The 26,882-nt window shown below is 41.6% G+C and overlaps 1 protein-coding gene across 1 annotated transcript in view; it reads left to right on the plus strand.

Annotated features, from left to right (window-relative positions):
- LOC149457442 (solute carrier family 13 member 2-like) overlaps window positions 1-26,882 on the plus strand; it is a 73,026-nt gene that overhangs the window by 13,165 nt on the left and 32,979 nt on the right. Inside the window, exons 2-4 of the mRNA XM_089683810.1 lie at window positions 9,379-9,507; window positions 12,435-12,571; window positions 20,063-20,391. Of these exons, the coding sequence (XP_089539936.1) occupies window positions 9,379-9,507; window positions 12,435-12,571; window positions 20,063-20,391 (595 nt within the window). The remainder of the gene's footprint in view (window positions 1-9,378; window positions 9,508-12,434; window positions 12,572-20,062; window positions 20,392-26,882) is intronic.

Below are 26,882 nucleotides of genomic sequence, written 5' to 3' on the forward strand. Positions count from 1 at the left end.
GAAAAAAAACCCCATAGTGCTCACCACTAAAACACAATTTATTAAAAATATAAAATGCACTTACTTTACATGTAAGATAAAACCAAACTGGCTAGCCTGTTTAGTGTTATGAGATGTTTTTGGATAAATTATTGCTGTCACTTTTATACACACATATTTGCACATTCTTGATGGAAGTTTTTATACATGATATTGCCAAAAGTATTGCGACATCCCTCCAAATCAATGAATTCAGGTGTTCCAATCACCTCCATGGCCACGGGTGTATAAAATCAAGCACCTAGGCATGCAAACTGCTTCTACAAACAATTGCAAAAGAATGGGTCGCTCTCAGGAGCTCAGTGAATTCAAGTGTGGTACTGTGATAGGTTTAAAAAAAACAATCCAGCAGCACAAAACCTTTCTATTTTAACTACCACCCCCGAAAGAAAAGTCAACAACTTTCACCATTGAAAGTAAACGTAAATGATAACACAATTTTTCTCAACTCATAAATAACTAAAATAATAAATCATAATTAGTGTCCAAACCATGTGAATGTCCTCAATAAGTAATTAAATTAAAGTCTTCTATAATAAGTCTCTTTATCCTTCAAAAAATAAACGTATCTCTTTACTTTATCCCACGTTGGTGTTTCTGGATTTTCGTGTACCTCAAAAAAATAAAACTCAAAATAGTGTATTACTTATTTATGTATGTATTATACGTAATACACTATTTTGAGTTTTATTTTTTTGAGGTACACGAAAATCCAGAAACACCTACGTTGGATAAAGTAAAGAGATACGTTTATTTTTTGAAGGATAAAGAGACTTAATATAGAAGACTTTAATTTATTTACTTATTGAGGACATTCACATAGTTTGGACACTAATTCTTATTTATTATTTTAGTTATTTATGGGTTGAGAAAAGTTGTGTTATCATTTACCGTGATAGGTTGCCACCTGTGCAATAAGTCCATCCGTGAAATTTCCTTGCTACTACATATTCCACGGTCAGTTGTTAGTGGCATTATAACAAAATGGAAGCAACTGGGAACAACAGAAACTCAGCCACGAAGTGGTAGGCCACGTAAAATGACAGAGCAGGGTCAGTACATGCTGAAACGCACAGTGCGCAGAAGTCGCTAACTGACTGCAGAGTCAATAGCTGAAGACCTCCAAACTTCATGTGGCCTTTAGATTAGCACAACAGTGCATACAGAGCTTCATGGAATGAATGGCATGGATGCAGCAGCTCCATGACCGAGCTGCTGCATTCAAGCCTTACATCACCAAGTGCAATGCAAAGTGTCGGATGCAGTCGTGTAAAGCACGCCGCCACTGGATTCTAGAGCAATGGAGATGTGTCCTCTGGAGTGACAAATCTGCAACAGGTGTTTCTGCTTAGTTAATGTGGCGCACTCCACTTCTGAGAGTTTCCTGGGCCATTATAATGGCACGGGAAGCTTAGCTAATTTACAGTGTCGGCCGTAAGAACAGGTGCCTAATCAGCATAGCCTCCTTCAAGACAAATAAGAATCAGAAAAGGGGATACTTTTGCCTTTGGAGGTGAATCTCCATGCTGGAGTTCATGAGAGATAGATAAAATTGGTAGTTTCATGCATCCAGCTAAGGTTTTGGTGAAGCTGCAAATAACATCTTGGAAATGTATCTTTGATATGTAACCAGCCCCAAATTAATTTTAATGAAATAAATACATTATTTAATTTGTTGCTCATAATGTAAGTATATGAAAAAAATAAAACCCTGTGGACATTAAAACTATACCACACGAAGATTGAATCACCAATCACATATATCTCCTTGAAATATATATGTATCTCATTAAGCAGATTTTCCATTCACTTTCTATCCTGTAGACTAAACGGCAAGTGAGGGAAATCCACACTTAAGCCGGCCATAGATGGTTCGAATCCCGGCCAGGTCAGCAGGTACCAGTAGAGATTCGAACCATCTATGGGCAGGCTGATTGTACCCAATTTAATTGTACGAATTAGGTACAATCAGCATGTTGGATTTTTACATGTGACTTTTGTCAGCAGCTATAGCCACTAGCAATAATTACTGTGTACTCCCGGCAAGGAAGGCTTTTCCACCGCCCCCGCTGGGAGACCACAACAGCTCTGCAGCAGGGATTCTCCCATTAACATTGACTGTGTTGATGGGGGAATCAAGCAAATTTCTTTCCTGCAGCCATCACATCCTCTATGGCCTGCCTTAAACAGTTCTCATGGGAGCAACTGTTCCCTTTGTCAGATTTCCCACCTGTTTGTATTCTGGTGGAAACTCAAAATTTTTAATGTAATCCCACTTTTTATTTGTGGTGACATTGGTGATCAGGGCAGTTAGAAAGAGTGAATCTTCCTAATGCTAACACAGACAGCAATAAATACCAGCAGTGGTTCCAAACCCTCTCCACTATATTCACAAAAAAAGAAAAAGATTTGCCTTTAGTGAGTTGCCCTTAGGTATACTTTAACAATCTTAAATACATTTTTGTATTTCTACATATTATTCCTTTTTTTAATACAGTATACTGAAAGCCAGATTACTGTTCAAACTGTTTATTTTGTTTTGAATAGAGCAGGGAAGAGTTCAAGCACCCGTCAGCGTTTTATTGACATCTGTTTAAACTCCTCTCTACTCTGTCCAAATCCAAGGAAAAGAAAGTTGCTGGAATTAGACTTGAATGACTTGCAAACAACCTCCCAATGTCCTTGATGAAGCTGAAATAAAATAGATTTCTGGGAAACTACAACCTATGTACACTTGCACGTGTACCTTCAATAAGTAACGTGTCTTAAAGTACTGTAAAACTAAATTAAGCAAATAAATAAATAATAACTTACTCACCATTCTCCTTGGCTTATCATCAAAGAATATGAACAAATAAAATCCCCCGGACTTTGAAACTTCCTCCATTCATGCAAATTGTACTACTTCATCTTTTTGATAAGAGTAGTTTGCTTGGTTTTAACATATGTAGCCAGGTGCTTGGCTAAGAATGCAGAGTGAGAGAAACACTGGCTGCAGCTGCTCTCTGTACCTGCTGCTCTGTGGGGCTGAACTAGGAGGAAGCTGCTGAGCAGGAAGACTTTGGTAGGCAGCACTACACTGTGGGAACTGTAGTTCAATGGAAAGACTCTACTTTAGTCTGCATCTCCCAGAGGGAGTTTGCCAGGAGGAGGGGAGAGAGCTGCATTTTCTCAGCTGTACAGGACACAGCTTTCTTTTACTGTGAGGGAGATCCAAGATCACATCGCTGTCCAGTATGCACCATCATTGCTGCATATAGGGGCCTAAGCGGGATTCAGAGTGCTGAGATTGGGGTGTAGACAGCCAGAGTTACCTAAGTGCAGAACAGAGAGCGGACTAATTGCTGGGACTGGTGAGCTGCTGCTGTGGGGATTTACTCTCTGCTTCTAGAGATTGAGCCCCATAGGAGCTGATCATATAACGATCTAGTAGCCTTATTGATGCCTGTAGGCTCCACTGGGACTATTCTCATGTGCACAAATGGTATAAATGCTGTTCTGTTTGTTAATAAAACACAGACAGCAATAAATACCAGCAGTGGTTCCAAACCCTCTCCACTATATTCACTAAAAAAAAAAAAAATTTGCTTTTAGTGAGTTGCACCTAGGTATACTTTAACAATCTTGAATATATTTTTGTTTCCTACATGAGGGGGGCAACATGAGCACATGGATACTAGGAATACCTCTAGGAATACCGCTATCAACTACTCTCCCTCCTCCTATCCTAGCAACAGTCTCCATATGGAAGGCACTAATCTATGCCACTTGCCCTCCCACACAGGCAGTGATGCCTAAGCTTCCCCTAAAACTTTTAACACATCTTACCCCAGACATTCCCCTGCACCAACTGACCAACCACGGCATATCACACATTCATGATCTCTTTACCAGCTTCTCAAACAAGTCATTCACTTCACTCCAGCAAGAATTCCAATTATCTCCCCAATCATTCTTCACATATCTTAGGGTATCTCATTGCCTCTCTAAAAAATCCTGTCCTCTTTTCACCTTTCTCAAACTCGCATGGTATTACCTATTCTGCACCCCTATAATGAACAAAGGTATCTCACTTTTCTACACTATTCTAAACCAAAAAAAGACATTTACCAAATCCAAGCCACTTTTCCAATAGGAGAATTATCTTGCTATCACATACACTGAGCAACAGTGGACCTGCGCATTAAAATCAATTTACCAATCTATTTGCTGCTCTGCACTTTGGAAATTAACACAAAAGCTTTCCCTCAGATGGTATCTCACCCCTGCCAGAATAGCACATTTCAACAAACAATTCTCCACTCTATGCTGGAGGAACTGCGGGAAAACTGGGGACAATATTCACATCTTTTGGCATTGCCCACTCCTATTCAACTTCTGGTCCACAGTTTTCCAAATTATATCTACTCTTTTGCAGACTCATGTTCCCTCAACCCCAGACCTAGCATTATTGAACCTACATATCGAAACTATTAATCCCTATGCTAAGCACTCTGTCACAGAGTGCCCATGCTTCCCTCACCCCCCTTTGCCTGCTGTGACTCAGCCATATCCTTCCACCCCTCCCTCCCCCCTTGCGCATTCCTCTGTCCTTGTAAGTTTCCATGAATGGTGCTAGGCCGGCCGTTGCCGAGGCAACCCAGCAGCGTCCCACATGGCTTTTAAATAGACTGGCACAGGAAGCAGTTTTTCTCTTTGTTCCTGTGCACACTGCTGGAATCATCTTGCTCCCTCCGCTGAATGTCCCAGGGTGGGAGTCTCCGCAGCTCTGCATGACCCCCTCTTCCAAGGTCAGACCCCCACTGCTGTTTCTGGCCGCTGTGAGGGCCCCTGCTTGCTGGTTACTGGGCCCTGGAGAAGCCGGCCGCTGTGAGGGCCCCTGCCTTCTGATCGCTGGGCCCCTGGAGAAGCTGGCTGGTGTGAGGGCCCCTGGTGCTGATCGCTGGGCCCCTGGAGAAGCTGGCCGCTGTGAGGGCCCCTGCCTGCTGGTCGCTGGGCCCCTGGAGAAGCTGGCCGCTGTGAGGGCCCCTGCCTTCTGATCGCTGGGCCCCTGGAGGAGCCGGCCACCATGAGGGCCCCTGCTGCTGATCGCTAGGCTCTGGAGGAGCCGGCTGCTGTGAAGTTCCCTGGAAGCTGCCTGCTGCTGAGCGTCCACAAGTCGCCCACCTCCCTGGAAGCCGCCTGCTGCTGAGCGTCTGCAAGTCGCCTACCGTGAGTGTCCCTAGAAGCCATGAACTGCCCGTGGTGTGCGCACAGACTACCCGTGTCCTGAACTGTCCCTGTTGTGCGCACTGACCTCCCCCGTGTCCTGAACTGTCCCTGTTGTGCACACAGACTACCCGTGTCCTGAACTGTTCCTGCAGTGTGCACCGACCACCCGTGTTTTGAACTGTCCCTGCTGTGTGCACCGACCACCCGTGTTTTGAACTGTCCCTGCTGTGTGCACCGATAACCCATGTTTTGAACTGTCCCTGCTGTGTGCACCGACCACCCGTGTTTTGAACTGTCCCTGCTGTGTGCACCGACCACCCGTGTTTTGAACTGTCCCTTCTGTGTGCACTGACTACCTGTGTCCTGAGCTGTCCCTCTTGTGCGCACAGACAACCCGGGTCATGAACTGCCCTACTACACGCCTAGAGTACCCTTACTTGAACCGCCCCATGGCGTGCCCGGAGTATAGCTACCTGTGATGCCCCTGAGTGCTTGGGCATCGCTACCCGTTGAGTCCCTGTGAACCCGATGTCCCTAGGAAGCTGGATGGGAGCTGTGCTGAGGCCAGACTCCACAGCTAGACTCCAATTGAGTCCCCGTGAGCCTGTTGTCCCTAGGAAGCTGGGTGGGAGCTGTGCTGAGGCCAGACTCCACAGCTAAAGTCCCGTTGAGTCCCCGTGAACCCGATATCCCTAGAAAGCAGGGTGGGAGCTGTGTTGGCCAGACTCCACAGCTAGAGTCCCGTTGAGTCCCCGAGACCCCTGCCCAGGGGTAGGTTGCCCGCCTGTTGCCCGAGTCTCCAATCCGCTGTGCAGTCATGGAGGGAGCTCAGCTGAGATGTGAACCTCGTGACCAGGTTCTGCCTGGAACCCCCCAAGCCTAGGGGGAAGATTGTTCGCCTGCTGCCGAAGACCCCAGTCCAAAGGGGGGGAAGACCGTACAAGCCACCGCGCTGGAGAAGACCCCCCGTGCCTGGAATCGTCCCTAGTTTGCGCACACATCACCCTCCCTGCCATTTCCCCATTGAGTGTCTGTCATTTTGTTGTTTCAATAAAGCTTTGTGGGTTCCCTATCTTCTCTGCGTGTTCTGTCCTGCCTATGCTTCCGTCACACACTCTATCACTCACATTGTTCTGGCAGCCAGACTTCGCATCAAAAGATCCTGAAAAAATTCTCGACCACCTACTGTGTCTGATGCCCTTGCTTTAGTTCACAAACACTGCTCCTATGAGCTTATGATGGCTTCCAGCAAATGCAAATATGAAAAAGTACTCACCCTATGGCTACCATGGTGTCACGGCGCACCTTGTCAATCCATTGACTTGTCACTAGAATCTTATTCTGTTTCCTTATGTCCTGTTTGCTTTCTTATATATTGTTACTATTTACAGATTATTGTACTAATATATACTGGTTTACTTTTGTACCTATTTGTAAAATTCTCAATAAAAACAATTGACAAACATCTGTAAAATAAATTTTGATAAGAACAGTCCAAATGATCCAAAGTCCAAATGTGTATCCACTGTGAATAAAGAAAATCTTATAAAACAAAACAGGTTCCGTAAAAGTAGTAGGGTAATTATGCACTTATCAGAAGGTTTTGACCCTCTAACCAGAGAAGTCAAAACTGGCATTTATGTATCATAAACTCCGCCAGACCTCCTTCCACATCAAACCATGAACCAAACAAGCAGGGAAAGGATTCCGCAATAGAATATGTGGTTACAACTCTTCCATTCCATGGCTCGAAGGAGAGAATAAGCTCCACATAGTGTAAATCATAATAAAACTTCTTTAATAGTATTGCACTTACATATTAGTAAAACCAATATCGCATTTAAAATACCGTCCGGTATACAAAATGAACAAGCACCATAGTTTGTGATGCGCGGTAACGTCCTGGAAGCCCTATGATGAAATGCGTAGGGCGGAGCTACATTGCTAATGTCAGGAGGGTAGTGGTTAATGCCTTTCTTGGTTCTTTGATTTTTGGTGGGGTCCACTGGACCGAGTCTGAGGTCTTTTGTCTTGCCTTTTTCCTGGTTCCCCGAGGAGAGCTGAGAACCGAGAGCCCATAAGAAAGAACCCTGTAAGACAGAGGATCTGAAACCTGCACGCAGGAGAAGTACAAGAATGTCGCTTTCCACTACCTAGATGTAAAGCCATCAAATCTTGGGGTTCACCCCAAAAACACCAGCTGTTGGAGAATAGCCTTTAATGGACTCTGTAATTATTTGGACTCTAACTCTGCAGGTACGCCAGGGCAGCACATAGCCTGGTTAGGAGCAGGGACTAGGGACTTAGGATGTTGACTGTTTTATTGAAGTTCTGCTGGACTGTCTTGTCTGCTTTGACCTCTTTTATAATGTTGCACTTTAATTCAATTAAAGAGCTACATTTTGCCTTCTGCCTGTTCTGAAGTCCTTTAAAAGGGTGCATTGTAAGTAACTGGCGCTATCACACACTTCATCTACAGCCTGGGTCACTGTCACATGGGGTATGAAGAGTTATTACACTAAGGTCTAAGAGTTACCTTGATGCAAGTTATATGTGTGGTTGCCATGAGCAACGGAAGGTAAAATCGTACCATGTACCTGTTTTAGGTGAAATTGCTTCTAGCCACAAGAGAGATGTTGTCGGCACTGTGTCCATCTTCTAGAGCAACAGGAGAGAAAATTCACTGCAGAGGTCCCCATCCTGTACAGAGGTACAGTGGGAAGATGTACATTTAAATAGGGAACCGAGAGTTAACTGGAGAACAGTTGTTGTGCAAGTGTACATGGTGAACATTTATCTCAGAGTAGAGGCCCACCTTAAGGTCGAGTATTCCCTGATGACAACCTCAACCTTGTCCCAGGGAATTGGCAAAAATGGCACAGAGTAAAGGTACCCCATGTGTGTGAAGTAAAGTGATCCCATCTTAGGTAACTAGCGTAGCCCAGAAGAACCCATCCCGGGGTAGGCCTCTTATGTTTCCCAGACTTGGCACCTAGTTAATTGGAAAACATGGAATACATGACCATCATCCCATCTATTCTACCCCACCTGGCCGCAAGTGTTCAGGGCAAGGTTTGCTGGGTGCCAGGACTGGTGAGCAGTTTCAGCTGTGCTTATTATACTACTGTTAGGCAGTCTCCTCTGGTAATAAACTGCTAAATTGCCTATAGCTCCAAACTGATCACTGCGTGTAGCATTAAAGAGACAGTAATCAAAGTGGTCCACCGTACAGGTTGGGCTCTACCGTTAGCTGCTGAAGTTTGCCGGTCAGGAGCCAGATACTGTACAATCACCTTCCAGGGGTACCCCTTTCAGGAAATATACATACACCTACACTCAGGGCAACACTTAAGGAATGCACGCTATTACACCTGTTAGTGATTTATTGCAGAGGGAGACTTTTCCCTACTGTTTCTCTGGTTCATTATTTATATGGTTCATGGTTTATGCTGCTCTTTTCCAGTGCTGCTGATACTAGGTTAGTTTTGCTTAGTACCACAATGATCTAGATTGACTGCCATAATAAAGCTTGGTATTCGCTTGAGTTAGTTTGTTGCATTTAACGGACTCATTTTCCTGTCCATAGATTTCTGTGTATTGCCATTTATTTTGCTTGGTGATAATATACCTATTTTATTTACTACTACATAGCTTAGTGCCCATTTCTTATATGCTAATACAATTGTGGTTATTACACTACTAACTGAGCTCCTGGGTGCTTGCAGCATTTCAGTACTTAATCAGATGTGTCAAGGAGGGGCTGAGGCAGTTCTCAGAGTCATGGCAAAGAATAGAGAACCCGTCATACCAAGCGGCCCCTCTGAGTGTAACCACTACACTTAGAAGTTGACTCTTCTGATATAGATTGCTAAATCAGGTTCAACATCATTAGGATGAAGCAGAATTAAAGAAACACTTATGCTGGCTGCAGCCTAGCTGCTGCCCACAAATCACAAAAATATAAAAGCACCATCTATGAAAGTGGCTGATCCCTACATTCATATTTTATAAAGCAATACTGGAAAGAGGCCTTATAGGTTCCCATCAACATTTTTATGGTCTATTACAGAAGCATGCTATAGAAAATAATGTTGAATTAAAGTATTATTCTCTTACGTGTTTTCACAGGAAGCAAGTTGTGGATATGTGATTGTTCTAATGGCGTTATTCTGGTGCACGGAGGCCCTCCCGCTTGCTGTCACTGCACTATTTCCAGTTGTTCTATTTCCTATGATGGGTATCATGGACTCAACAGCGGTATACAACAGTATTTTCATTTTACTGTATAGTGATATTACTATAAAGTTCATACAGTCTAGCAGGGATATTTGGGTGTGATAATTAACTCATAACAACGAAATTGTTTAAAAAATATGTAAAGCTGTATTGATTCAAAAACCTTAAAGTATTAACTACACTGGTGTCATCTTTCAATAAGGACTACTAAGGCACACATCATTGGGTTATCTATCCAATGCGTTTCCAGGATCAGCGTCCACTTTATCAAGGATGTACTGCATGTGCACCCTAAAACATGTCCTTGAAATAAATAAATATAGTTAATCCATTGTAGGTATATATATTGCACCATATCAATTTCCTGACCACCCTATAGCAGATGTGCTGCTACAGAGCAACTGCTCTCTGCAAAATCATACATGGCCTACCTCATCGCGGGCTATCCCCTCTTCAGTCTATAATGAATGCTGCTGCCAGACTCATCCACCTAACTAACCGTTCTGTATCTGCCACCCCTCTCTACCAATCCCTCCACTGGCTTCCCGTTGCCCAATGGATAAAATTCAAAACATTAACAATAACGTATAAAGCCATTAATAAATCCAAATTACATCACCGATCTTATCTCTAAATATCACCCAAACCGTACTCTTCGCTCCTCGCAAGACCTCCTGCTCTCTAGCTCTTTTGTCTCCTCCTCTTATGCTCGTCTCCAGGACTTCTCCAGAGCTTCTCCCATCCTCTGGAACTCTCTACCCCAATTTATCACACTATCGCCTACTCTGCTCACTTTTAGGCGATCTCTGAAAACCTATCTCTTCAGGGAAGCCTATCCTGCCCTCAGCTAATAATGAAATCTTCTACTCTTCCAACCAGTCCATCCCCCACAGTTACTACCTTTTGTACCACTAGCCCCTCCCTCCTAGATTGTAAGCTCCGAGGAGCAGGGCCCTCCTATCCCTCTTGTATTGATCTGTACTGTTGCTGTATTGTCTCCCGTTATATTGTAAAGCGCTGAGCAAACAATTGGCGCTATATAAATCCTGTATTCTAATAATAATATATATATATATGTGTGTGTGTATGTGAGTGATTTTGCATATCCTGGTTTATGGTGCGTGCGCACTCCAGGTGCGCCCCTTCTGCTGTAATTAGTCACAGCAGAAGCCGATCAGCATGTGCTGGCCATTGGATGACCGCACACGCGGATCACCTAGGAGAGAGACAGAACACAGCTCTGTAAATAAGGCAGAGCTGTGTCCTGTCAGCAGGGAGGTGCTGTGTTTTTTTCCCTGCTGAGCAGGGAATAAAATCCAGCACTTTACCTAGTAAAAACACCACACTGTGTACACACTGGCTAGGCCCACAGTTAACCCTTTGATCGCCCTAGATGTTTAACCCATTCCAAGCCACTGTCATTATTACAGTGACAGTGTATATTTTTAGCATTGATCACTGTATTAGTTTCACTGGTTCCCATATAGTGTCAATTAGTGTCAGATTGTCCATCGCAATATCGCAGTCCCATTATAAGTTGCTTAACACCGCCATTACTAGTATAAATAAATAAATTAATAAATAATTCCAATATACTGTATATACAGTACCATAGTTTGTAGATGCTATAACGTTTGCGCAAACTAGTCAACATATGCTTATTGGGATTTATTTTTACCAAAAATATGTAGCAGAATACATATTGGCCTAAATTTATGAAGAAATTAGATTTTTTTAGATTTTTAATTGGATATGTTTTATAGTAGAAAGTAAAAAATATTGTTTTTGGGGTTTTTTTCAAAATTGTTGGTTATTTTTTTATAGTGCAAAAATTAAAAACCCAGTAGAGATCAAATACCACCAAAAGAAAGCATTATTTGTGGGGAAAAAATGATATACATTTTGTTGCATGACCATGCAATTGTTAGTTAAAGTAACGCAGTGCCATATAGCAAAAAATGGCCTGGTCATGAAGGGGGGTAAATCTACAGGAGGTCAAGTGGATATTGCTGCTGATTAGGCCTTTGCTTTTAATTTGCACTGGAATAAATACCATTGTAGGTCCAGTTCACTTCTGGTCTGTTCACGTTATTGTCAGTCAAGCTTTAATGAAAGGGGGCACTTGGACCACTGAAACACATTGGCTACTTCTCAAACTATATCCCTGACTTTTAATGGAATAAAGCTGTATCTAGACCTCTTAGCAGTGGTGTGGCACTTCAATTTATACTCTTCTTACAATACAAATTTAGTTTTTGGTCCCAGCTGCATTACAGTGTAATGTTATAAGCCTATGCCCATAGTAGCCTATGTACTGAGCGGATCCAAAGTAAGATGTGGGCCAGTTGTGCCCTTACTTTACATTGGGAATTGAACATAACCCCCTATAAGGCCTCATGAAAAGAACTGAAAAAAAGACCTTAAAATTGGTGCGCAATATGGGGCTAACAGTGGCAAAGGGAAAATGTCCCTGGGTTGGTAGTATCTGAAATGAAAAAATTTTCCTCAGTCAGTGGTGTAACTGGAAGGGAAAAATGTCCCTTAGTCAGTAGTTGTACTGTAAATCTGCTTCAGTGGTGTCACTGAAAAAAAAAATGCATCTGCTTTGGTGGTGTCAGTGACTGGAAAAAACCTCCCTGCGCTGATAATATCACTGAAAGGAAAAAATGTCCCTGCATTGGTGGTGTCACTGAGAGAAACACCACTACAAAGTTCCTTCCCCATCCCCGACCCCTCTCTCCACTGCTACAGAGCTCCCACTAGCTGTATAAATTTCCTCTGTGAGAAATTTGGAAAATTTTCGCTCACCTCTTGTTCTAGTGGCAGCTGTAAAAGTTTGATTTCTGAGATTCACATGTCTACATTTTTTCTTGTTGGTTGGGGGGGGGGGGTCTCCCTTTGAAGGTTTAACCATGTTTTTATTATCTTTATGGTCCTTTTCATTTCAGGCCTGCAGCCAGTATCTGAAAGACACCAACATGCTTTTCATCGGTGGGCTACTAGTGGCCATAACAGTAGAGAAATGGAATTTGCATAAACGGATTGCCCTAAGGGTTTTGCTCCTTGTTGGAGTCAAGCCAGCCCTGTGAGTTACATATGTGAATGCCTGTATAAGTCCAGAAGCAAGGTTGTGGGTGTCGTGTGCTGCTGGTCAAAAAGATAGGTTTAAAGAATTAGTATAAGTTGCGATGTGTAAACAAACCAAAAATGAAATTGCTAATATTGCCTATCAGCAACATTTCATGCATGTGTGTGCCCACTGTAGAAATGACTTACTTTCTGTTTCAATATTTTTATTAAGAAAGTTTTGTTTTAAGAATACAACAAGCTCAAGATACGCCCACGCAGGGGCAGAGCAGAACAATAACACATAATCAGATACAGTCTGCTGACTTGTATTAGCCAAATAACGGAATGTCCAATGACATCAAGGAGGGACGGCAAAAAGCCGAACCAAATTATAGCAGCAGCAATCCATCATATTATCGGAAAAAGAAAGAAAACATGGAGGAATGGAAAACTAGAAGAATCATGGATCCAGGGCTAGCACAGGCAACGACTATAAGAGGCCATAACTAGTAGGAGGCAGGGATGGCAAGGAATAACGTATCCAAGGTTCCCAAACCTTAAGGAATCTCGAATGAGAATCATTAAGAATGCTAGACATCTGTTCATTAATCAACTTAGCATTCATCCGGGTCTTCACCCCCTGGAAGACAACCGAAGGGGTTCTCCAAGCTTGAGCTATAGCACGTTTTGCCGAAATAAATAGGTAGGATGCCAATTTCTGCTGAGATCTAGACAGACCCAAAATTGGGCAATGCAGGAGGGCCACCCTTGCATCCCTACGGACTGTAATATGAAATAGCATTTGCAGCAAACCAAAAACCCTAGACCAGAAGCCTATCAATTGCGGACACTACCACCAAATGTGCAAGACGTCCGAAATTACTCACTTTCACTTTATACCCCCGTTTTAGTCTTTCCACTGCATTTTGGTGGGCAGATTTATCAGTTCCTATGCACAGATCACACTGCTGGAGTTCCTTAGAGATATAAAAAGCCAGCTTGTCATTAACCTTTTAGCATATATGTCAGAAGGGTAAAGCAGCATAATATAGTTATGTATTTCTTATTTCTTTCAGGAAGTCTTGTACTTTTGGATTATGCTACCACCTACAGGAGGTATGGACGCCAGCAAACTAAAAAAAATTGCGAACATGTCAGTTTATCTCCTCCGACTATCAGCATGTCTGTGTTTTGCTAGCGTCCTAGGAAGATGGGTGTCTTTGCTCTGCTGATAAAAGTCTAACCTTTTAACCAGCTACTACATATTAGATTCCTATTATGTTGCTTATGACATGGTATCTAAAAGCAACTTTCCCAAACAGCCTTTCCCAAACTTGACTTTGGAGTGCCATACCTGGACCCCACTGGACTGGAATACAGAGCTAACCTGGAATGTAAACTTTGGGCATTGGACTCTGTATTGTGGTGCTTTTCAGACCGGTGTGTACTAGTAAAATTTAGCCATGGAGTTCTTTCTAGATCCAGACCTTTGGCATTCTTTCGGCTAACCTTGGAGACTCACTTTGTGGACAGACTGTGTGGATGGAGTACCAGGAGTTACCTTACTAGGACCACTGGGTATCATTTAAGTCTTTCATTCGCTCCACCAGGCATGGTCACATTTTGTTCTATTCAGGGAGGACTTTAATGCAGTCATTTTATGGATTAAATAGCACTAATGATTGCCAACTCTGAATGTACAGTCTATAGGCACACTCCCCTGCCTTCTCCTGCAGAATTTCTCTCGGATATGCCCACAGCATTACAGGCCTTTGCTCTCAGCCACTAGGACCAGGTCTGTTACTGTGTCTTTCAAGTCACTGATGGAAGAACCTATTCCTGTCTTCTGCCATTATTCCCAAATTGAAAGGGACTGTTTCAGTGCCTATTGATGTGGTACGCACTAATTTAAAATTTGAGGAACAGACCATAGCTGGACTGCCCCCCTTTGTGGATCGAACAGTATTATGTCTTGATAAAGCATCCACAGTTCCAGAGGAAGATGCATCTATCTTTAAGGACCCCCTTAACAAGTGACTGGGGGCCCTTTCTGGAGCCTTCGTCTCCCTAACAGGTCCTGCACTGCACCCTTTCATGACTGTGACCTTAGTCTGTCAAATCTTAGCTGACTGGTCTATTGCCATTAGAAGAGATTCATGGCCTCAACTTCCAAGTCTGGCACCCAGTCCACCTACAAATATTGGATCAAGTCTTTCAAGCTCTTAGAAGTATCTTTGGCATGAGAAATGGAGACATCTCAAAGTGGGGAGATATCTGTTAGCTTTTGCAATCACATGGATAGCTTGCATCTAAGATGCTTGGGTGCAGGTAGTGGTTTCCAGGAGCTACAAGCTAGAGTTTATAAAAAGTGAATACTTGTGAGCTATTATGAATGAGGTGTTCAATAAAATATTAACAGTTATCTGCTTGTATAATGTGCTAGGTTCGCTGGCACTTACACAAACCCACTTAATTGTGTTTCTATTATCCAATTGTATATATTTATAGTGCCGCGCTCCTATTTTAAATCCTTAATCGTAAAATATCTCACGCTTATAAATGCATAAACTAATGCATTAATCAATACATAAAAATTGTGACCAAGTTAATTACTGTGACTTATAAATAAATTAAAAATAAATATACATAAATCAAAACCATAATATGTGCTAATACATATCATATGTGATCAATCAATATTTGTGCAAATTCATTACTGGATGTGCAAATACAATCAATAAAGTGCATAAATAAAGTCTTTTATAAATATGTGCAATGTGCAGGTGAACTCCTTATTCCCTCTCTCCAGGTGCCGTGTAGTCTCAATATGCGCTCACCTTAATATTTGCCTAAATAAATTTAGGCAAATAGACTTTTAATCCTTCCAGGATTGGTGGGATAGTGCTCATATGTTAAGTGTTCCAAAAAGAGGATGTGGATCTGTTACAATCCTCCTGTGCTCTCCTCTTTCTCCATAAGGAGCTGCTCATGAATGAGTATTAGAAAGATCTGTGAGAATCTCCCATTTCCCCTGCTGGGGACACCTCTTCCTCGTATCCTCCTTTCCTCAGTATTTCCCCACACTGAGGAAAGGAGGATACGAGGAAGAGGTGTCCCCAGCAGGGGAAATGGGAGATTCTCACAGATCTTTCTAATACTCATTCATGAGCAGCTCCTTATGGAGAAAGAGGAGAGCACAGGAGGATTGTAACAGATCCACATCCTCTTTTTGGAACACTTAACATATGAGCACTATCCCACCAATCCTGGAAGGATTAAAAGTCTATTTGCCTAAATTTATTTAGGCAAATATTAAGGTGAGCGCATATTGAGACTACACGGCACCTGGAGAGAGGGAATAAGGAGTTCACCTGCACATTGCACATATTTATAAAAGACTTTATTTATGCACTTTATTGATTGTATTTGCACATCCAGTAATGAATTTGCACAAATATTGATTGATCACATATGATATGTATTAGCACATATTATGGTTTTGATTTATGTATATTTATTTTTAATTTATTTATAAGTCACAGTAATTAACTTGGTCACAATTTTTATGTATTGATTAATGCATTAGTTTATGCATTTATAAGCGTGAGATATTTTACGATTAAGGATTTAAAATAGGAGCGCGGCACTATAAATATATACAAGCTAGAGTTTCACTGGATCTCAAGGCCCTAAATGTATTTAGGCCCAAAAATTAAACATGGAATCCACCAAACCTTCCATAGCCTCCCTTCATCAGGGAGACTTTGTGACCTCTGTGGACATAAAGAACACATACTTGTATGTTTCCATTTTTCCAGTTCATCAGCAATTCCTTGTCTTTGCTGTGGGTCCTCTACACTTTCAGGTTGTGGCATTGCCGTTTGACCTCTCCTCTGCACCTCCGGTGTTCACCAAGGTACTGACCCCTAAGCTAGCTAGTAATGAGCTGGGTTCAAAACGTCAGATGTTTTACAAACCATACAAAAGTTCCAATGTAAATCTGAACCCCATCAAAGTCAAAAGGAACTGAATCTTTAAAATGTATTAGGGACATTTTCAAGGCTAAAAGGTAAAGAATTCTCAAACAACGGTCACAAGGAGCTGAACACTGGTTCAGAGGACATGAACCATTGCAAAAAAGAAAAATGGGGATCAGCTCTTTTAATAATACTTAATGTGAAACTTTAAAAATGCTAAATTCTTTTAAATAAAATGCTTAGGGGATGTCCTAAACTTGCCTGAGCTCAAAATGTTTTTTGTGGGGAAAGGGTACTTGGGTGAAACTTTATTTTTTTAATATTTTCTTACTAAAACTTAATTTATATTGCATAGGAGACAAAAAGTTCAATATGTGATATAATTTATTTGTGACATTTTGATTTAGTGGTATCAGGGTTTTTTTTAAAACTCTGATGTCCCAGCTGTCTTCAATTGAAGCTAATGAAGCACAGATCATAGTCCACTAGCTTATTTCCTGGCTGTATCAACCAAAGAAAGTGACAACAGAATTATACACGCAATTTCCGGGTTCTTTACAGCTACTCACTGGACCCTCTATGCAGGTCCCAGGCCCGCAGGTTGGACAGTAGAGGCCAGAAATCATGGCAAGGGTGATCACGTAGGGAGGCACAATTCTAGGGGTCACAGAAAGCAACTGGGCAGCTATATAGCCACCAAATAATTTTCATCACAAAGTCAACAGTCGGCTTGCAGAGTGTACATACTCTATGGAGTGTGTGAAACGCACCGCTGTCTCAACGTATGGCATGTGGAGGGATCATCAAAATGTTTGGTTGCCAGTAAATTACATTTCCCAGATGCTTTGTACTGTTTGTAAACAAAGTGTTTGGGTATTCGCTTCAATTATACTATGCTCTTATCCTAAATAAGGATTTAAGGTAGGTATTAAGGGGGGACCCCCACGCAATAAAATGTACCAGACCTTTATTGCTGAATCTCCAGGCTGCATGAGCATCTGATCCAGATTTAATTGGACAATGCTAAGGCAGCTTCACTTTCCAGCCTTGTCCACCATTTACACCCCAGGCCTGAAGGGTCAAGAGCAAAGTTGGCAGATTTGTTTACATGTAAAGGCAGCAGTGGGATTACTATATTCTAATCTACACCTTTCCTCCCTTGAAACTCTTTCCCCTTTTGCTTTGCAGGATTGAAATGGGTGGCAGTCCAGTGATCCTCTAGACTGAAATTTATATCTCAAGAACAGATTTAACACCTATTTCACAATCGCTAGCTTTAGAGATATGGCTGTTGAAGCCCAAATTCCTAGTGACAGGGGCATTTCTGAATCAATTATTCCTAAAATGCAAAAAGCTAGTCTATTACTGCACATGGAAGGCATCAAACTTTCACCCCAGGGAATTTCCTGTGAGATCCTGTTTTTTTTTTTTTGCAGATGGGTCTGGAGCAACATCTAGCCCTTAGCACTAACAAGGATCAGGTTTCTGTGCTTCTAATGTTATTTGAAAGGCCTTTGGCTTTCCATTCTTGGTGAGACTCTCCCAGTGCGCTCCCCTGTGACTCCATGGGATCTGAATTTGCTTCTTTCTGCACTTCTAAAACCTCCTTTGAACAGTTTAGAGTACAAAGATGGCGCCTCCTGACGTCACTTCCGGCGGAGGCGCCATCTTTGTACACCCAGAGAGTACACCCAGCAATATACATGAAGTTCTGTAAGCTTGATTTAGAACATGCAAATGTGAGTGTGCTACTTGCTGGTTTACTTTTGTGATATTAAACATACAGTATTACACTATGGGAGTTTCTTCTTGTTTTCAATCCATATATGAGTTGGCTGAGTTTAGCATCCTGTTGATGTGAGAAGCTTTGATATCTAGATGAGTCATTCTCAGTGCTGCATGTGAAGGGGGATACCACCATTACTGCTTAACCTGAATCATTGATGTGGATGGGTCGTATTAATATACCTGGCAATTTGAAGGCTCATTGGCCCTTTGGACCGCTACAATAAGGTGAGGGGGCAATCCAGCCATTGGAGGATCCCGATTTTTCACTTATATCAACGTCATCACCAATATATGTAGTTCACTCATTTGAAGAGTGCACAAGGGGACACTTATAGATGAATGATATAGTGGCACATTTTTCAGTAATATGTGGTTTTCTTTGAAAAGTTTACCTTTCACTATCTGTTATGGTGTTGTAACACTGTTTTTTTATGTGTTTGTGTTCACACTTATTTATCCCAATTAGGGAGTGTATCACACCAGTTAGACAATAATTGGTTTTCATTCATCACTTTGATTTAACACATTGATGTGTTAGGAGGTCATGTGGTTTTAATTAGTTTTTTGCTATCAGGTTTTATCCTGTCCATATCACTTTAGTGCATTCACATTTGTTGTGAATTATTTTTACACAGCACTTTCTATTGAGGCACAATTTCTGCCATTCATCTATCACTTCACTCGTGACCGAAGTCACGTTTTTTTCCCGGTTTTTGGGGATGCATGTTTAGTTTTCACTTATTTATGTCATCGTGTGATGTTTTTTGTTTACTCACGTATGTTTATTGATCTAAGTGTCACATGTTATTATTTATGTCTATATGCATAAGATTATTGGATTAATGTATATATTTATGGGTTGTATTTAGTTTATTTAGATACCATTTAGGGAGCGCAACACCATTTTTTTTCATTGTTCATTAGCACATTCAGGTTTTAGTTAGGTGATACATATATTTGTTTAGTGTATAGTTTGTGTAGTTGGAGTAGCGCAGGTGGTTTACCTATTATTATTGTCCCAGATAACCTAAATCCATTGCTCTGGGACACTTTACAAGGCAGCCAGGTGGGCTGGTATTTTCTGCAAAGTATTGGGACTTTGTGAGTTTCACCCAGGGGACACAGAGCTCCTAAAAGAGGAACCTTTGCTATTGATTTTTTAGAGACAGATGCCACTCTGGAGGGAGTACAGTCCAGGATCTGCATATTTTTGTATACATAGACAAGGAAGTTTGTCCTCTGATTGTTCTAATAAGTCAAGTTGGGCATCCCATATTCCCTTATCACCATCCAAGCTGTTTTCCCAAAAACAACCCCATGGACTGGTCATTGACTGTGGATGCAAATTGGAAATGCAACTCTTTAAATAGCAGGAAGTCCCTTTGTTCTGTTGTTTTTTTTGTGGGCCTGTTAGCTTGCTCTTGCCCACCCCTCAGTTGAGTGGACTGTTGTTGGATGTCTTGACAGTACAAAATTTCCCGTGTCCCGCAACAGAGAAAAAAATGTATCCTTTTTTATCCTGTAGACGGCAGTAAAACCTGACAGTACAAGACTTCATGTCCCTCAATGGACTCCAAGAGAGGGACTTTACAATGAATTGAAATATCCTATTTTAACAGAAGTCAGCACGGGCTAAAAATTAAATTACTTCAAACTGTAACCTTTGTCATTTTGTATTCTGAAAAGTTCACTCACAACAAACTGAAAATATAATAAAACATAAAAACATCTTTTGTTTCCAGGTTGCTTCTGGGGTTCATGGTGGTTACAGCTTTCCTGTCCATGTGGATCAGTAATACAGCCACCACTGCCATGATGATACCAATAGCTCAGGCTGTCTTGGAGCAGCTTCACACTTCAGAAGAAAAACTTCAAGAGTGTCCATCAGCCTTTGAGAATGTCAATCAAAAGGAAAATCAAATGAATGGATGCACCAAACTGACTTTTGAGGATAAAGTAACCAAGGAATCCAATGCAGAAGATAACCAGCCAAGTGGAAACATAAACCAGACATTTGAAATGTATGAAAAGCAACACATAGATTCAGATCATATTAAACAGGAGAAGCCAAGTAAGTTAACAAAGAAAGGCAATGTTAATTACAAATTAAATGTTATGAAGAATGTGACATGCTGATTAACAATATAGCAGCGAAAAAATTACAGAGCTGGGGTTTTGATAATAATCCAAAACAGTGCTTTTATGTATCATTTTCTAGCAATCATTACAGTTAGATTGTATACTATATTGATGGAGTTATCTGCCTCTAGAGCAGTGGTTCTTACCCTTGATTGTCTCATACGTGCATTGTATAATGACATACAAAAAGTTGGAATGAAGTAAACAATCTTAACAAAATACTAGCTTATTTTCATGGAAAAAGTAATGGGCACTCATTACAAAAATGAAACACAATCATCTTTTGCAAGTTAAACAAAAGAATGTTAATTCTGCAAATCTACTACTACTACAGGAAAATGAGAATTAGCACTTGCTATTATGGAGTGGCACAAGGTGAGAGTTGTGTAGAGAATGATGATACAAATTTAAATGGTAAACATGGGCCAACAGTCATGAGATACTGAGCAGTCAGCATTATGAACAGTGGCAGGGCGTGATTTCTCTCATTTCTTTTCAATCGACAAGGGGGGCATCCATCGATCAATTCTCTCTTCCTTTGATCAATCAACCATTCCATCGATCGAGCAACTGATCGACCCTTCCTTTCTGTATTCGATTGACCCTTTCTTTGATTGATCAACCTTTGGTTGATTGACCCTTCCTTCTGTCATTTTTTCCTTCCTTTGATTGATCGATCCTTCGTTTGAATGATCTTTCAAAACCACTTCAGGCACTTCTGCCACTTTAGGCAGCAAGGATGATCGAGGAGGAAAGATGAGGGTTCTTATCTATTCTGATGCAACTGCTGTGGAATAACATAGAAGTCTGTGGGGCTGAAGTCGCACTGACGTCGGAATATAATATGACTTCCCTTGTCATGCAATTCTGTGAACCTGGGCTTGAGAACTTCTAAAGTCACATTGAAGTCAAATCAATAGACACACTGGAAATTGCAGGAAAATGTCATTAGAATAGTGGGAAGCGATACGAGGAAAATGCAGTACAAACGTTGTAAAAATGCATTAAAAATGCAAAATACATTGTGCTAAATTTACTGCAACATGGGAAAGGTGCAGCAAAAACGCTTGTGTTTTTGATGCGTTTTTCATACAGAGCAATGCGAAAGTAGCCTAGTTAAAGCTAAAAGCCTAATTGAAGCCTACAAAATAGATACACAATCAGTCAGGCATTGTATCTCTTTTTTTTATAGTCTTACTTGCATTTTCCTGTTACAGCAGTTCTGCAGGATTTCTAAATGTGACTGTGCAGTCCAATAGGCATAAGACTTAGACAAGGTGCACTCAGTAATCAGCACTCAACAACAGATCTGGACTGACATTTTCTTTCCTAATCTGCAAAGTCTGGGCAAGGATGAGGATTGTGGCTGGCACTTTTCCAGCACAGAGCACTGCCGTGTAATGGCAGAAAGCAAAAACTTCTGACATAATAAGGTCTTTTAAAGCATTTTTTTCACTTTAGATATAGTGGGAAGATCTGAACCCTTGTCAGGTTTTTACTGCTATCTGGGGCTCTGAGGGATTTCCCTTCACTTACTGTCACAGTCACAATGGTTTCACTGGTCAGGGCGTGAGACAGTAATAAAAACCTGCTGGGGGTTCTGGCCTTCATTTACCCTTCTAATATTTTTAATGTATTTCTTTGTTGATTATGGAGAGTTTTCCTTACTTCCTGCCTAGTAAAACTGTTGTCACTGGGACAGTAAGTGAGGGGAAATCTATTTAATGAAGCCCCAGATAACAGTAAAACTTGACAGGGGTCCTACTCTTCTCATACTCTAAAACTAAATGAAAAAGTCTTGGCTGGACATACAGCTTAACCCTTTCATTGCCATGAATGCATGGCATATGTCGAAAGCAGCAGGGAGTTTTAAACACGATGAGGTTGATTTACTATAATGAGAGAGTGCAAAATCTGGTGAAGCTCTGCATAGAAACCAATCACAGTCCAGGTTTTATTGTCAAAGCTTTATTGAAGAAACTGAAGTTAGAAGTTGATTGGCTACCATGCAGAGCCACACCAGAATTTGCAGTTTCCGGTTTTAGTAAATCAACCTCACTGTGTAAATATGACTAGCCAACTGTTGGCTGTCAGATGGAAGCGATCAGGCAACTGTGCAGCTACCTGATCACTTCAAACAGCCCCTGGAGGATTCAACCCCTCTGTGTGCGCCCCCACCATGTTTCTTTGCTCTGGTTCCTATTGTAAATAACCAAAAAAATAAGCAGCACTATGGAAAAAACTGAACATATTGAGCAGCTTGCTGGGGAATATTTTATTTATACACCTGTGGCGCAGATAACTCTATATTTGTTTTGATTCTGCACTCCCATTTGTGGACCCGGAATGGTATGGTGGGTGTAACCAGGTAGCTGAGGTGGGGGATGAACTCCATTCACTGATCTCTCCTAGCTGGTAAGAACCTGGAAGCAAAGTGTAATATATTGATGACAAATTGTGCCGTGCTCCATTGTTACCAATATGTTACAAATCATAAATACATATATGCGTATCCAAATAACAATTTGTGCAATATTCATGTGAATCCACTGTAAAAAACAAAAATCTCCATATATATAACAAAGAGAAATATCCATATATAATTCTTCAGAAGTTTTGTGTTCACTTGAAATATATAACTTCAGTGCTTCTTAATTCTCCTCTTGATGAGTGAATGGAATCCCATTCAGCAGGACACCATCTCATCCACATTTGGTCCAATTAAAGGGACACAGGCTTTATATGACCTCACTTAACGTTTGGTTGTATATTTGATGTGAGAGCACATCCGGTGGGGGTGCACGTATTTAAAAGTATATTCACATAAGAGGTGAATTAAGAAGCATTGAATTTATATATTTCAAGTGAACACAAAACTTCTGAAGAATTATATATGGACATTTCTGTTTGTTATATATATGGACATTTGTGTTTTTTGTAGTGGATTCACATGAATATTGCACAAATTGTTATTTGGGCACGTATATATGTATTTATAATTTGCAAAATATTGGTAACAATGGAGCGTGGCACAATTTGGCATCTATAATTAATTAGACTTGTGCTAAATGCCATGCCAGAGTGAGTGAAATGTCTCCATTCCCACTAATCATGGTTAACTAATGGAAAATTTGGGGTACCAAAGTTTATTGCCATTTAACTGCAAATTTAAGGCTTGACATGTTGGGTATTTATTTACTCAAAGCAACCTTATCTTCTATATTTTACCAGCAATTGGGTAATTTATTTCATTTGTGTGCCCTAAAATTAAAAGATTAATTAATTAATTAATGGAGTTCACCTTTGGGAACATGTTACATGTTCCACCTGTTTTTAGGGTGGAACATATAACATGTTCCTAATGCTGCAGCCTTTGCCTGATCCCCTTCCCTCCCTGTGACAGCAATATGAGTGGAGTTCCCCCCACATGGCTGCATCATTCATTCACAGAGTTCTGTAATTGAATGAAATTCAAGTTCCGACAGCCTTAGTAGCTATCGGCTTGTAGTTTTCAATGAACTACCACATCGCCCTGGTAGTTCATTGATTCTTCCTGTCAGTATATCTGCTTGCCTGTATATCCCATATGGGCAAGCAGATATACAGACAGGTCTGCAGGAGACCTGAATGGCACCAGTGATCTGCGGATCACTGGTGCAATGCTATCCAGGTTCCTACAACAAAAAATAATAAACGTACATTTTGTACCTGCAAAAAAATTTGCATTTATTATTTTTTGTTAAAAGATGAACTTATCCATTAACTTTACTTTATTTGTTACTGAAATTTTGCCTTTGATAAACCGTGGCTCTAATATCATGTAACAAAAAACTGAAACTTCCACTATTTTATTCTTCATGGTTTCTGCTTTCAGAAAATATATACTTTTTTGGGGGGTTTTAAGCAAACTTTAAGCCTAAAATGATCGAACCACAAAAATGGCTCTGGCAATGAAAGAGTTAAAGCTAATCTCTGGGCTCCCCCTTCCTGAACCACAAGAGACCTGGGTACTGGACTTAGGTAAGTATTAAGCCACCCATAGATGTTTAGAATTTCGGCCAGGTCAGCAGGGACCGGCTGAGATTTGAACCATCTATGCATAGAATGATTGTACCCAGTGCAATTGTTATATGACTTGGGTACAACCAGCCTATCAGATTTTTCATGCGATTACTGCCAGCGGCTTTAGCTGCTAGCAATATTCACTGTGTTCTTCTGACTTACCCCCACCGGGTGAATACAATAGCTCCGCAGGAGGGATTCCCCCATTAACATGCACTGCGACCCATGGTTGCAGGAAAGAAAACAGCATCATTTATGGCTGGCATGAAACTCTCCAGCAGGTTTTAGTCTCCAGTCACACTGCTGTGATGTAAAATTGCACAATTTGTGTGCAATTTCAGCACGATTTCAGATACGATTTCTGAAAACTTTATTCCTACTTGTGAAGATTTTCAACAATTTCAAACAGTGCGTTTTACATTATATTCTATGTATATAAATCCTGTATAATAATAATGTATGTGAAATAGCAACAAAACTGCAAAAAAAAGAATGCAAGAACTACTTTAGAAATTGCGCTGCAGCAAATCGCAAATGTTAGGACACTGACACTCACATTCATTAGATGCAATTTCAGGTGCAATTTTAATTAACAGATCGCACCTGAAATTGCACCGGTATGACCAGGGGTGGACTGACAACTCATGGGGCCCCCGGGGAATAGGGGATCATGGGACCCATGTGTCCTTGCCCAAACTCAAAAAAGCCTATGAAAAAGGTACCAGGGGCATCTCATGGGGCCCCCTACTGACCCCGGGCCCTCGGGCAGTGCCTGGGTTTCCAAATGGTCAGTCCGCCCCTGGGTATGACCAGGCACTTACTGGGGTTACTGTTAGCCCTAGGATGGGCATTTAAGAATTTCCAACATTTATTGAGTTTTCTGATGCTCATGGATTCTCTTATTGTCTTCATCCAGATCAGTCTAATTTAGATTTCGCTTGATAATTGTGTTTATACACTCAAGTAACATATTTGTTGAGAGAAAACAATTCCCTCTGTTTGATTGCCGGATTGCCAGGGACAGTCAAAAATTTTTGAATGATGTCCCTCCATGCCTCAGTCCTGGCCAGTGTCCCGGAAATCCAAGATCAGGGTGGGGGTCCTGGCCAGTGTCCTGGAAATCCGAGATCAGGGCGGGGGCAGCAGCAGATAGGGGTTTCAAATTTTGCATGAGCCTAGCGTAGTTAAAAGATTGAAAACTTTCCTTGCCTCATTTGCTCAGCAGGAAGGGGAGGGGCGCGGCAGACTGATGACTATTTCTATATTTTTGGCAGATGGATACAAAAGCAGCTGGGAGTTTAGTTTACTAATAGGAAACAGCAGCGCTACAGATTACTCCGTCACTCCCCAGGAGGGGGGGGGTAAGAGCGAGCAGCAGCCATTCGACAGCCATCCCCACCTGAGAGACCCCAGTCATCTCCATCCTACACACACCTCCATCCAGTCATCTCCATCCTGCACACAAGTCCATCCAGTCATCTCCATCCTACACACACGTCCATAGAGTCACCATCCTACACACTCCTCCATCCGGTCATCTCTATCCTACACACACACAGTCATCTCCAACCTGTCAACCAATCACACACACACCTCTATCCTGTCATCTCTATCCTACACACACACAATCCTTTCTATCCTGCACACACAAAGTCATTTCCATCCTGCACACACACACACCTCCATCCAGTCACTCATATCCTACACACACATCTTCATCCTCCCTTGTTCTACACTGTACATTCCCTATTTAACATTACCACATTCTGCACTATGTAAGTCATCCCAGACTCTAACCACACCCTCTTTAAGCCATGCTATCCTTTTGCCATGGCTGCGACCACACCCATAACATATGAATGCCCCACCCCTAATTAAAGTGGTTAAATTTTCAAAATGTTGGCAACTATGGAGACCATGTTTACCCACAGAGGGCTGCACAAGTGTTCTGTGCATTCCCATGCAAGTAGTCCCATTACTGTCAAATGGGATGGAGCAGCTGTGCAGACATAGTCACTGTTCCCAATGCAGGTATCCAATCCTGCATTGGGAACCATCTGGGGCCATGCACCCAATCCAATCCTTGCAGGTATGGGTGCATGGCCCCAGATGTACCTGCACAAATGTCACATTGGGAGCAGCAGCTGTGTCCATGCAGCTGCTGTGGCCCAATTGATAGCAGTGGGACTGCCTGCATGGTGATCCACAAAACACCTGTACATCCCAGTGTGGGTAAACATAAACACAGCCCTCCAGGGGGGTACAGTTATGTATGCTTGTGAGAACAAGGTCTTAGAATTAGTTAACCCTTAGCAAATATTTAATCAAAAATGAAATTAGTCTGCAGAGAAAATCAGAAAA

Source organism: Staurois parvus, unplaced genomic scaffold (genome assembly GCF_062004578.1).
Source record: "Staurois parvus isolate SC_StPar_1 unplaced genomic scaffold, SC_StPar_1.0 ptg000321l, whole genome shotgun sequence".
Lineage (NCBI taxonomy): Eukaryota > Metazoa > Chordata > Amphibia > Anura > Ranidae > Staurois > Staurois parvus.